Source organism: Lemur catta, chromosome 11 (genome assembly GCF_020740605.2).
Source record: "Lemur catta isolate mLemCat1 chromosome 11, mLemCat1.pri, whole genome shotgun sequence".
NCBI classification, from domain to species: domain Eukaryota; kingdom Metazoa; phylum Chordata; class Mammalia; order Primates; family Lemuridae; genus Lemur; species Lemur catta.
In genome coordinates this window covers 278,925-292,128 of record NC_059138.1, presented here as the reverse complement: position 1 = coordinate 292,128, position 13,204 = coordinate 278,925, and the positions used below count along the sequence as shown (strand labels likewise).

At 44.1% G+C, this 13,204-nt stretch overlaps 1 protein-coding gene across 2 annotated transcripts in view; it reads right to left on the bottom strand.

Annotated features, from left to right (window-relative positions):
- Window positions 1–13,204, bottom strand: part of ESYT2 (extended synaptotagmin 2) — a 92,763-nt gene that overhangs the window by 51,596 nt on the left and 27,963 nt on the right. For both annotated transcript variants that reach the window (XM_045565465.1, XM_045565464.1), the window contains exons 2-6: window positions 11,229–11,270; window positions 10,260–10,394; window positions 7,223–7,299; window positions 4,495–4,567; window positions 4,182–4,271 (exon numbers count right to left, since the gene is read on the bottom strand). In XM_045565465.1, coding sequence (XP_045421421.1) covers window positions 4,182–4,271; window positions 4,495–4,567; window positions 7,223–7,299; window positions 10,260–10,394; window positions 11,229–11,270 — 417 coding nt within the window. The remainder of the gene's footprint in view (window positions 1–4,181; window positions 4,272–4,494; window positions 4,568–7,222; window positions 7,300–10,259; window positions 10,395–11,228; window positions 11,271–13,204) is intronic.

Genomic DNA, 13,204 nt, shown 5'->3' with positions numbered 1-13,204 from the left:
ACCAAACACCAGAGGCCAAGTATGGGCGAGCCAGAGAGCCGGACACAGGGGTGTGCACACCCGCCTGCGGGCCCCCTGCATGGCCACAATGTGCGCAAAGGGGCCAGGGAAGCACCTGTCCTTCCTTCCACCTTCAGGGACAGACGCCGCTGGGCGAGGGAAGCAAAGGTGAGAGCCACTACAGCTGGGGGAGGACCGAGGACCCAGGCACAGGCCCAGGCCCAGGCCCAGAGCATTAGACGTCTCGTATTGCTGGGCCAGGGTATATACTCTCTCCTGCAAAAGATCTCCCAAAGACACAAGGCACAGGGAGGAAGGGGTAGGTCATCGAGACAATGACAGGGAGCTCCCCTGTCGGGGGGTGGGGCAAGACCGTCCAAAATAATAATGTCAAACCACAGAGCCAAGAAACTCGGAGGAAACTTAGCAGGAGAGATACCCAGAAAGCTCCCTGGTTACTTAATGTGGTTTGTCTCTGCAGCCCCACCTCCAGACCTCACTGAGGCCTCACCTGCCAGATGGGGGAACAGGCTCTGGGAGCACAGCTGGGATCTGACCCGCGGGGCTGGGCAAGGGAAGGTCAGAGGAGACAGGAACACGGGCGCCGTGGGGCCAGGGGTGCAGACAGGTACGCTGCTGGCACGCAGCCTGGAGAGAGACACGAAGCCGGTCTCAGTGGGAGAAAGGAGGACAGAAGGGGCTGACACAATGGCTTTCAAGTTCTTGGTCCCACTGTGCTGCTGAGACAGCACCTCAGTCCCCTGGGTGAGTTTTATGAGACATCAATATATGCTATTTTTATTTTTAAATAGCTTCCCTTTTTTTCCTTAAAGAAACCACTTTGGTTAAGGAACTTCAATTTCTGAAGCCCTAGGCTAATAGGATTCGATTTCTTCTCATAATGGAAGATGATGTTTCCACCTTACAGATGAAGAACTGGAATGCGTGGCTCAAAGGACGCTGGAAGCCAGCACCTCCTCACCTGGCTGGGAAGACTCCCTCCAGATGAACACACACATGTGGAGTAAGCCTGGGACCATTTCCTGGAGAAGTTCTGGGAAAGACTCCTCGGATTCTAAACTGTTCTCTTAGTCAAAATCTAACAAAGATTAAGGGTTCTGAAATGCCCCAAGAATGTACGCCTGAGGCACATGCAACACCTACCAACCTCGGTGACTCCCTGGGACGTATCCAATGGCAAACACTGATTGTTCCCGTTCTTTCTAAAAATCTTTTTCTTTTTAGAGACAGGGTGTCGCTCTGCCACCCAGGCTGGAGTGCAGTAGCACAATCACAGCTCACTGCAGCCTCGAACTGCTGGGCTCAAGCCATCCTCCTGCCTCAGCCTCTCAAAGTGCTGGGATTGCAGAATGCCTGGCCACATTCTGGTTTTATCAGATCATTTATCCAAGCTTTTCTGCTTATCAATGATTCATCTCTAGTGCCAGGTACTTCACTAGAATGCTAAACCTACATGTAGGAAAATATTTAATTTCTAAAAAATGCGAAGACTATGTGTCAGGCATGGTACTAAGTAGTTTACATCCACTGACATTTAATTTCCACGTTTAACCACGTGAGATAAGTATTACCCTCATCCCCATGTTACAGATGGGGAAACTGAGGCTTTAGAGAAGTGAAATAAATTGTTCAAAGGACACAGTAAGAAGAGAAAGAACTAGAAGTGGAGAACCAAGCCTGTCACTTAACCACTACGCTGCATTGCCTTCTCCTGGGCTCCAGACGCTAATTGCTTCAGGGATTTTTAGGGTTTTACCCTCTAACAGACACCACATTATCAAAACTAGGAAAATCAACCAGTCGAAAAATGTCTAAAGGTTTCATAAAAGCCTCTGGCACTACACTTCTAAATCATCCAGAGAGTAAAAAATTCAAAACACAAAACAAAACCCTTCTAGATATATTTTTCACCAGGAGGAGGAAGAATTACTTGGTAGCTAGCAGTAAATTCTATTCCCATATTTTCTGGTAGAAACAAACTGAAAAAAATTCCCCTTTCTCTGAAGTGTACATTTGGTCACTTTATGCTCCATGTGAGGAAACAAGCAATTCTGAACTTTTCAGACCCATCCTTCTTTTCTGAGCACTAAAATTTCATTTGGAGGTTAATGTTATAATGTTCTTTTAAAAGGAATTTCATCTGTGGAAGAGTCAAACTAAGTAAGAGTATTGCTGAATTTTGAGAAAGAGTTAAAGATTTAGATTTTGTTATATTTTTAACTGGAGGGGAAAAAAGGCCTTTCTTCAAATTATTAAAAATTCCCTAGCTAAAGATGGATAAATTTAAAATGCTTAGCAATTTGTTAAAGATTAGTTTTTTATAGTCATTAATGAAGTCAGTTTCTTAAACATACTAGCTTTTCAATAACTGGTATATGAAAAAAAACATGAATTTATAATCTTTTATGAATCTCATTTCCCCAAATTTTAATAAAGTAAAATGAAACAGAGAGGTTGCTATTAGCTTTTCAATTTTACCATGTTTCATGTACTTAAAATGCATTCAAAATAAGCCTATTATGTAAGCAACAATAACCAAATGAGAATAATGATTTTAGTGGTAATAGAAAGTGATGTCACTTAATTCCTGTGTTTTTACACAGAGAAATTACCACCTGTAGTAAACTTAGTTTGGTTTAGATAAACCCACATTTTAAAAGCCAAATAATTTTTATTATTTGAATCAAACTGTACAAATTAATATTCCTATTTTAAATTACACATGATGTTAAGGCACCTCCATGGAGGGCTCATGAGGGTTACAAAATGGCGCCAATTCATCCATCGGACGCATACATGGGTCTCCGTGGAGACAGAGCGGGTCCTTGCTCTCAAAGAGCTGACAGTACTGTGAGGCAGCACACAGGACTGTGACAGGATCTCTGTCCCAGGAAGGGATGTGCAGAAACCCGCTGAAAATAAGTGAAACAAAAGGGGAGACAACGTTCTGGGGAGAAGGAGAAGACACAGAAGTAGTGTGAAGGGGACTGATGCTTTTCCCGGAGCGTAATTTGTTCCCTGTGGCTGGGACTTGAGGTGCTGACGGGGCAGCGGCAGGAAGTGACAGGAAAGAGAGACCCCTGCAAGGCAGAGGCGACCCTAGCGGGTCGGTCTGCACCTTGATAAGATCTGATGACAGTGAACACTGAAGACAGAGCAAAGGCAGAACCAGTCCGAGGCTGCAGGGGCCCCTCAGGGGCCAACTCTGCCTGGTCGGACAATAGTTTTGTTGTCTTGGTTTCGTGGCTGATAATGAGTCATAAGTATTCATGACTTGTAACAAAGAAATGGAATAACATACATACCTAACAATGCGAGACGGTAATATTATCACTTGTCTAAGTGTTAGAAGATCAGTCAAATGTCTTCATGACATTTAAAAACACAGTATAGGTTCAGCATTCCTCATCTGAAAATTAAAAATGCTCCAAAATCCGAAACATTTTGAGCACTGACATGATGCTCAAAGGAAATACTCACTGAAGTATAATTCAAATATTCCAAAATCCGAAACGCTTCTGGTCCCAAGCATTTTGGATAAGGAACACTCAATCTGTATATAAAACTTTACGTGTGATGCATTAAACACCCTCCCTGCAAGGGAACAAAATGCACCAAACGATGGCACCCCTTACCTCTGGGGCCAGAGGGAGATTTACAACTGAGTCATTCAACCGAGTGCTGGAAACGCAAACTCTGTGTCAGACTAATCTGGACCTATATATAGGCATCAATACTTGTTAGTTGTGTGACTTGGACAAATAAGACTCTCAAAATCTCAGTTTCTGAACAATAAAAGGAAATAATATTTAATACTTAGCTACAGAGTTATGAGAATTAAACGAGCAAATATTTATCAATCATACTCAGTGATAGGTGCTGAATAAAATGTTAGCTACAACCTACACTTTTTAAAATGTCTGTGTTTTCAAATTTTCTGTAACAAACAATATTCCTATAATCAGGAAAGAAAGTTGTTTATCAAGAGAGGAAGCCCCAGGTAAGGCATAAAGAGATATGAAAAAACTCACAGATTCATGCATCTGAAAGGGAAAAGAGTAAGTTGATAAAATTTTGTGTCTCTGCTTTATATATTCTTCCAAAGGTACATATTTTTGTCACTGAATGGGAAGATAAAAATGAAATAACTATTGACTTACTGGTTTCCTAAGGAAGAAGACAGACAAAGCTCCGACTAAGGGCATGTCTCCGATCAGTGGTTCCAGGATCACCCGCATTGTACCGTGGATCTGAAACAGGAAAGCAGATGTCATGCGGGCAGTTCTGCACCTCCTCAGTGCAAGGAGCCTGCAGAGAATGTCAGTAACGTGAGCATTTGACCTCACGCTTCTCTCAATCATGACCTACAAATAAAAACTTCAAAAAAATTCTGAGCCAATAAAAACTTTATGATTTTCTTTTTTAGTATAGCTAACTTTAGAAACCTATGAAAATTAAGGAAAAACAACTTACCTGTATACTTTTCACACCAGCTCTACAAAAATATCGTTTTATCTCCAAATCGATCTCACAATTTCCTACAAAACTAGGAAAGAAAAAATTCTGCTTACACAAAGTGAGTGAAATTAACTTTTCTCTTAATCACCACAGATCTGTGAGGTATAGCATCTGAATACAATGACAGTAGAGCACCCAGAGCCAGACTGTAGGTAGACAGTGCACACCCTGGCCCACATCAGTGTCCCAGGGACACCCTGCCACCAGCTTCAGCGTGGCCGCACTGCCTGCGAGGACTGTCCACATGTATGTCACGACCATGCACGGAAATCTTAACTAAATACAAATGCCCACTTTCAAAGCAAAACGTAAGTAACAAAGTGCAACTTCTGAAGCACTCTTTTGATGAAATGTAGTTTTATTTTACAAATCTGATGTTGGTTTAAAACATGAAAAGTTCAGATGTTACTGCACCACAAGTAAATTTCACACCCTTGCTCCCCAGTCAAGAGAAAGCTCACAGTGCCCCGGGGAGCGGAGACATCAAGAGTTAGACAGCGTGTCTGTCTGGGGCCTCACTTTCACTTAATGATTAAGTCATTGCTGACATTAATATGAGACAAACATGAATATACTCTGATGTTGAATGCAAGGTCTGCATCTATTTTTTTCCTTTTATTGCATCTATTTTTAATATAAATATGAAACATCAAATACTCTTGGGTGGGACAGTGTATGATTTGATGCCTGTCCCTGACCTGGGAAGCAGGACATCACACTCCGGCCTGACATCTGTGGGGAAGGCTGATGGATGCCGGACACAGAGCATCTCAGCAGATGTGCAAAATGTTAACAAAAGGGATCTGGGACAAAATCTTTCCAGTATTTACTGTCCTGCTGTTACAGCCAATACCCAGAGCTCCTTCTCAGTGAGAATGACTCTCTACCTAGTTGGTAAAACTACCAATAACCTGTTATAAAACCACAATAAAACTCTCCTCTTCACCCCAAGACGTGATCATTTTATTTCCTAATACTTTTTAATTACTCCTTCCCCACCTCTGCTTCCAATTTAGTTAAGGTCCTTGCCTGGGACACACAACAAAGTAGAAGGCACGTTTTAGAGACATAAATGTCTGAGCAGGACACTTTGCACGGGGCTCCCCGTTCATCACACTGACCACAACAGGGTTTGCACTGTGCCAAATACTGTAATGCAGATTTTTCCATATTAAATTAAAGACATCCTATGTTTTCTTAAAAAATAAAGTAATTTATACCAACCTGTACATTTACTATTTTAACGTATTTTGAAGACTCAAAGACGACATAAAATAAGATGAGCCTTACTCAAGGATCAGAAAAAGAAACACAACCTTGAGCTGCTAAACACCACACAGCCATTTTGAGCCCACGGTACTCACCAGCTGTCACACACCCAGTGTGTCCTCAGGGCTCATGCTCCATGCAGGGCCCAGGAGCACATTCAAGTAAGAATGAGGACAAGACACAAAGAAACCCGCTTTTACTATCCCAGGCATAGTACTTGGAAGACCTGCAATTTCTTCTGTTTCCTCAATGTTAAAATTTGTGTAAAAAGGCCGAGCGCAGTGGCCCATGCCTGTAATCCTAGCACTCTGGGAGGCCAAGGCTGGAAGATTGCTCAAGGTCAGGAGTTTGAGACCAGCCTGAGCAAGAGCGAGACCCCGTCTCTACTAAAAAAAAATAGAAAGAAATTAGCCAGACAACTAAAAATCTATAGAAAAAATTAGCTGGGCATGCACAAGTATTTTACCTCCTTAGTCAAGTTTATTCCTAAATATTTTTTTCTTTTTGATTCTACTAGAAATGGAATTGTTTTAATTTTCTTTTTGAATTGGTCATTGTTAGTGTATAGAAATGCAACTGAATTGATTTTTGTGTGCTGACTTTGTATTTTGCTACTTTGCTGAACTCATTTATTAGTTCCAAAAGGTTTTTTTTATGTGGAATCTTTAGGGTTTTCTATATATAAGATAATATCATCTGTAAACACAGATCATTTTCCAATTTGGATATCTTTTATTTCTTTTTCTTTCCTAACTGCTCTGACTAGAACTTGCAATACTACATTGAACAGAAGTGGGGAAAGTATTATCGATATCCTTACTTTGTTCTTGATCTTAGAGGAAAAGGTTTCAGTCTTTGACCACTGAGTATGACGTTTGCTACGGGTTCTTCAAATACGGCTGCTATTATGTTGAGGTGGTTTCCTTCTATTCCTAGTCTGTTGAGTGTTTTTATCAGGAAAGGGTACAGAATTTTGTTAAATGCCTTTTTTGCATCAACTAAAATAATCATATGGCTTGGTTGTTTTCTCTTGCTGAACCATCCTTGCATTCTGGGAATAAGTTCCACTTGGTCATGGTGTATGATTCTTTTAATATGCTGCTGAATTTGGGATGCTAGTATTTTGTTGAGGATTTTTGCATCAGTGTTCACAGGGGATACTGGCCTGTAGTTTTTTTTTCTTGTAGTGTCTTCAATTCTTTTATTTAACATGTTTTATGAATGGCAATTATCTAGGCTATTATGAACTGACACCCAGAAGGTAAGTAACATTTGGATCTCCAACAAGAATTTAGTCAGATTCCAATAAACAGTAGGTGAGAAGTATGCTCATTATACCTGCACCTCATGGGTACAGCTAAGTGATATCATGTCATTAGCCATGACACAAATGTAACACAAATTAAAAACTTACCTAATCTGAAGATCCAGAATAATTTGCCTTTTGTCTACATTTTCAGTATACACCTTAACACCATTGATCCTAAGGGGCTGAAACAAGAAGTAACTTATTTTAAAATACATGTAGGTTAAAAAAACAAACAAACCTTGCAATACAGCACAGAAATAAAGAGAACAAGCTGTAGTTTTAGATATAACGGAATCAAAATTCTGCTTTCACAATATACTCGCTGCTTGATTTTCTGCAAGTTACTTGACCTCTGTTCCTCGGTTTCCTCACCCGTGAGATGAGGGCAATAATGGATTCTATCTCAGGAGGTTTCTGTGACGTTACATGACACAGCAAGCACGCAGAACGAACCTGGGGCGCTGCCAGGCCCGCGGTCAGCTCAGTGAACAGCAGGTGCTGCAGGCGCGAGGACACACATTTCCGCTCCCCCTTCTGAGCTCCTCACCCCTCGTCTCTCCCGTCTAACCGATCCTTTCCCTCCATGCCATCCTTAATACACGTTCGAAAATAACTTCCTTTTATTTTTCCTTTATGTCTTGCGATTTTTCATTTCTTAAGATTTTCACAAAAATGGGGCTTGTGAGTAAATAAAAAAAAAATCAGCAAGTATAATAGCAATGCTGAATATACAACACAGGTAAATGACTGTGAAAAAGGAGACACTATAATAACTGTACTTCAAGGGCCTGGTTATAACCTAATTTTAAAACCTTTCCCATTTATCAATCTGGGATCCTCTCTGAGGAGCGCTGGGTGCTTAGGATGAAGAGCCGCCCTTCAGAGAGCACTGGTCTGTACCTGGACAAGCCCCCATGTCCCGAAATCTCACCTCTTGTCTAGCTGTCGAAGTAAAGTCAGAGCCTACACCCGAGTCTCAACACCTCCTTGCGTCCCAGGTCCCCAGGGTTTCCCTCTGTGACACAGCCAAGACATGTGTAGACTGGCGGATCACTAAGAAACACAGCCACCTTGGCCGATCACTAAGAAACACAACCACCTCACTATGCTCACTTCAGACGTTTGCATTTGATAACACAGTCCCTTCCCACCGCTTAAATGGCTTCTCAGATTAAGAGACCAAGTCCAGGCTGGGCACTCTGGGAGGATCACTTGTGCTCAGGAGTTTAAGACCAGCCTGAGGAAGATCGAGACCCATTTCTACTATAAATAGGAAAATTAGTCGTGGTGTGTGCCTATAGTCCCAGCTACCCAGGAGGCTAAGGCAGGAGGATCGCTGGAGCCCAGGAGTTTGAGGCTGCAGTGAGCTATGATGACACCACTGCTACTTTAGCCTGGGCAATAGAGCAAGACCCTGTTTCAAAAAAAAAAAGAGAGACCAACTCCATTCATTATGCAACGAGGGACACATATTTGAAGGCAACAGAATCTAGCTGCCTGAGGAACCTGACCAGCATTCAGGGTCCAGCACCGAGCGAGGACGTACCCTGCTCTACCCAGTCCGCCTGCAGCACTCAGGATGCCAGCGCGGTGGACGTGGTGCCAAGCTATCTTTCTGGAATCAGCACTCCTCCTAGCGTTCCTGCTACTCTCCAAGCATCTTCTTATTTAGTGCGTGTGTAATAGCACATGAAAATAATTAAGTTCTTCCTAAGATAAACCGAGCTGGGGTTAGAATTGTAAACATCCACCAACAGGAGCACACCTTATGTTAGGAGATAACAAAGACGGCCTGCAGGCTAAATTTGGCCTCCGGCCTATTTCTGTACAGCCGTGGGCTGAGAAGGCTTCCACCCAGTTAAAGGGCTGTAAAGAAGGGAGGGAGAGCAGGAGAAACTTGCCACAGGACTTTGGGTGGCGTCAAAGCTAAAACCTTTACTGTCTGGCCATTTGCAGAAAACGTTCACAACCCCTGCTTTATAGTATTTTAACTTGTAATTTTAACTTGCATCCACACAGGACTTTAACTTACAGTTGTGTTTTCCCCACTGTGGTTATAATTTCAGGTGATGGAAAGTAATGTAAACATTAATGGTGTCACACGGGCACTCCGTGCAGGCACTTGAGCACCTGAACGGGACGGCCACGCCTCGGGCATGTCATGTATTTGGAGACTTCAAAGTTAAGAAGACAAACGGCCAGGACACACAGGTAAGCAGCACACCTGAGCCCGCACTGGAGACACTGGATTTGGAATGACCGCCCACCAGACAGAGCATTCCCTGAACACAGAAAATCAGCTTTGCTGGGGACAGCGGACGGGCAGCCTGGAGACCGCAGGTCGGACACCGACACGCACAGACAGCAACATGCCAGATGCCCCCGCCACACCCGTCACAGCCTGGACTGCACTGCAGGGCGGCCCTGTGTGTCCGACTGCCGTGTGTGCACCAACGTGGCTACATTTTATACTTAAAAGTACCACCAGATTCTGAATTTCTATTAGACATCTAAAATATGCTATTTTGGACTGTTGCTAATTATTTGAACACAGACTCAAAAAATAAAATACAAGCAGAAACTTGCCATTACCAACTAATTTAAATGTAATATTGAGGCTTTCACTAGAAATCATAGCAGGAAGTAGCAGCTTTCCTTTTAATATAATTCCATTAACAAAATCCACCTTTCCTTTCACCTACATAATTAATGTCATGCCTACAACCCCAGCAGTCGTTTAACTTCTTGAAAGAGGTAAACATACTAAACTTGTCAATTACGGGTGCCTTGAGTATGAATTCACACATCAAACTCCCTAGCGGGACAGACTGCTCAAAGTCAGGACTTTGAAAAAGGTAATTCTGACAGAGGAAGCTCGGGTGGAAAGACACGTTATGGATGGCAGAGCACGCGTCACAGAGAAGCCACGTGGCACGGGGCGAGTGGGCCGGGGGGGGGGGGGGGGGGGGCAGCAGGAGGCGTCCCAGGTGGGGCAGAGCCTGCGCGGGGTGGCAGGCACACCCATCAGGCCTTCTTGGTGAACAATTGTCTCCATAACATAATTTGAAGTTGTTTAAAAAATATACGCTCTCCCAGCAATCCTACTGTGCGCACAAGTAAGGACATTTAAGAAGAAACCCACCTGCTGACCCATGTCCACCTTCGTGAAATTAAAGGTGCTGAGGTGGGTGTTGGCTCCCCGCACAGCAGGTTCTATGGTTTCTCGAAACAACTTCTCTATAAATTGGCAAATAAAAGGCCACATGTGTTTTACAGTCTGCAAAGGAAAAATAACTCATGTTAAACAAAATGTTGAAACACATAGTATACGTAAGTCATCATAAAAATTATGCTCTCGTAGTTTACCAGAATCTGGTTTTGAAAAGTAAAGGCGCAGGGTCTTCTTGTTATACAAAATCAACACAAATTAAACTTACAAATGTATAACAACAAACTAGCGATAACCAATATGTCGCAGGGATTAAGTCATACTGGTTAAACATTCCATTTAAGCATGTCAGCACATTTAATGATTGCTAAGAGTCCTGTGGTTTCAACTTGTTGCTGAAAACCTTCCTAAACTGTATAAATCTTAATAAGCACCCATAAATTTTTTTTAATGACAGACTTTCAGTGCTGTAAAGTGATCATTATCTACATTAGTGTTTACTACATAGCCCTAAAGATGGATAAAATACAGAGAAAAAACATCTAATTCAAAGTATACTGCTCTAAAAACATGACCTTTTTTAAAGAAAAATATTATCGATTACTAGGTTTCTTGGGAGTTATTTGTCTCTTCACAGTGTTTCCAAAATTTTCACTTATGATTATTATAAAATAGACTCGAACCCTGGCTGTCTGCGAAAGAAGACACATGGCCAGAAACACAAATATGAGCACGCCCACGCTTCTCTCGGCAGACAGTTCTCCCTCCAGAAAGGAAAGCAACATACAAGTTAGGACTGAGTCCTCTGGGGTGCAGAAGCCAACCCGCTGAAGTCTAAGTGAGCTCAAACGCTGCCAACACCAAAATTCCCAAATACGGAAAGATGGTATCTCATCCTTTAATTCCCACTGATATCTGGTATTTGGTATATTCTAATCTTACCTTATTTAGCCATTCTGCTCTTTCAGTGTCTGGAAAATGAACCTAGAAGAAAAAAAGCACACACACGTGACTTTCTGACTCTCAGCAACTGCAGGCTACACGTAATTCTCATCTGTGCCCCGTGTTTACACAACGCTTCTTTGCTCCAAGGCTCTGAACGCTGGCCTGCAGAGGAGAGAGACTGCAGTGCACCAGCCCAGCTCTTTCCTTTCTGAGTACACTGAGGCAGAAAAGCCAAATGTCAACAAGAGCTCTCTCTGCACCCACTGTCCAGAGCATCACAGGTACACAAAACTGATCTCTTACTTTGTAAAAGAATCATCTCTTCAACCTGTCATTAGCATTGTCACCGTTATGTTCTAGAGATCCAGAATCAGAGCCTTCAGAAATCGACCCTTCCCAGGCAGGGCATGGTAGTGCCTGTAGTCCCAGCCACTCGGGAGGCTGAGACAGGAGGACCCCTGGGGCCAGGAGTTCTAGGCTGCAGCAAGAACTCCAGCCTGGGCTGCAGAGAGAGACCCGACTCTTTACGGAAAAAAGAGACATTCAGCCGTCCCTCCTGCTTTTCCCTTGGGTCCAAACCTGGGGGCAGACGTGTCCAGGTAAGCTCCTCCCCACGTGTCTCCCAGCCTCTCCCGAGTGACTCCGGTTCTCAGGCAGGGCCTGAACACTGGAGATGTGTTGCAGACGCAACAACAGCAACAAAAACTACTTAGAAAAAAGGAGAAAAAATGCTTTTTCTGCTCTTGGAACTAAAACAAAACATCCCTGCAGAGGAAGGCAGGAGCTGTGTCTGGCCACAGATGGGAGTTTTCAAAGAAGGAGCAGCACACAGTCCACTCGACGCTCTGATAACCACGTTTTTGTTCAGAGGAACAATGGGCCATGGCAGTGTGGTAGGTGACCGGGATGTGCTTAGAGAAACGCGTTGATGTCTAGAACTGCACGTTGGGAACTCACGTTCCCAAGTGACAAAAGTTTATGAGCCAATGAAAGCCCCCCAGGCTCTAGCCCTGGGGGAGCCACACCAATCGAGGATGGCTCTGTGAGGGGCTGGGCAGGGATGCCATCATGGGGACGGGTGTTCCAAGAGGACAGTTCCTCCAAAGTCAAATTCCACCTCTCACGTCTGAACACGAGGACAGGGCTGACAGTGAGCCCCCAGTCCCAGAGGCACCACAGTCAGGACCCTCATCGCTCCCCATGCCGAGCAGTTCCTGCTCCAACCGTGCGCTGGGCTAGTGTGCATCTACTCCAACATGAAAAAACCAAAGGGGTAGCAACCTTCCAGAATTAAGGAAAAGGCTAACAGCTGGGAAAGTTAATACCCAAGAAGCCCAAGAGGGTAAGCACGTGTGACTGCTGACTGGAGTGGAGACGGGGTCCCCAGGGGCTGTGTTCCCCAGGGGGCAGGAGGAAGCTGGGGAGGAGGGTGCGGAGGTCGGAGGCTTGCCCAGCAAGGTCACAAGATTAAGAACATGCAATTCACCTGCAGTTTGTGCTGTCCCATTACTTTACTTTACAGTAAAGCAGGTCAGGACCCGGCCGGGTGGCTGCCTCTGAAGTACCCTAAGCACTAAAGCAGGGGTGAGGCTGCGGTCCCTCCCAAGCAGCAATTCACGGTGAGGCTGTCTCCCTTCACCCTCCTCCACCCTCTGAATCCAACCACAGCCGTGGCAACAGAGAGGACAAAAGGCAAGGACGGGGCACCTTCCATGTGGGGGCGGCCAGAACTACTTCAGCACGGACACGCTCCTTTCTCTGTAGTTTCAGAGTAAGCACAGAGCCCACGTGACGTGGCTGCAGCCTTCCCCGCCCCCCCAACACGGAACACATGTGCCCTTTCTTGTGCTGTCGCAACTGCCCACACCTGCCTCCCGGGGAGGCCTCTCCTCGCCTGGCTTCCCAAAGGCACTAAATTTAACTACCAGAACAATGACTCTGGAACATAGGAATCTCACTTCAATTTACCTTAC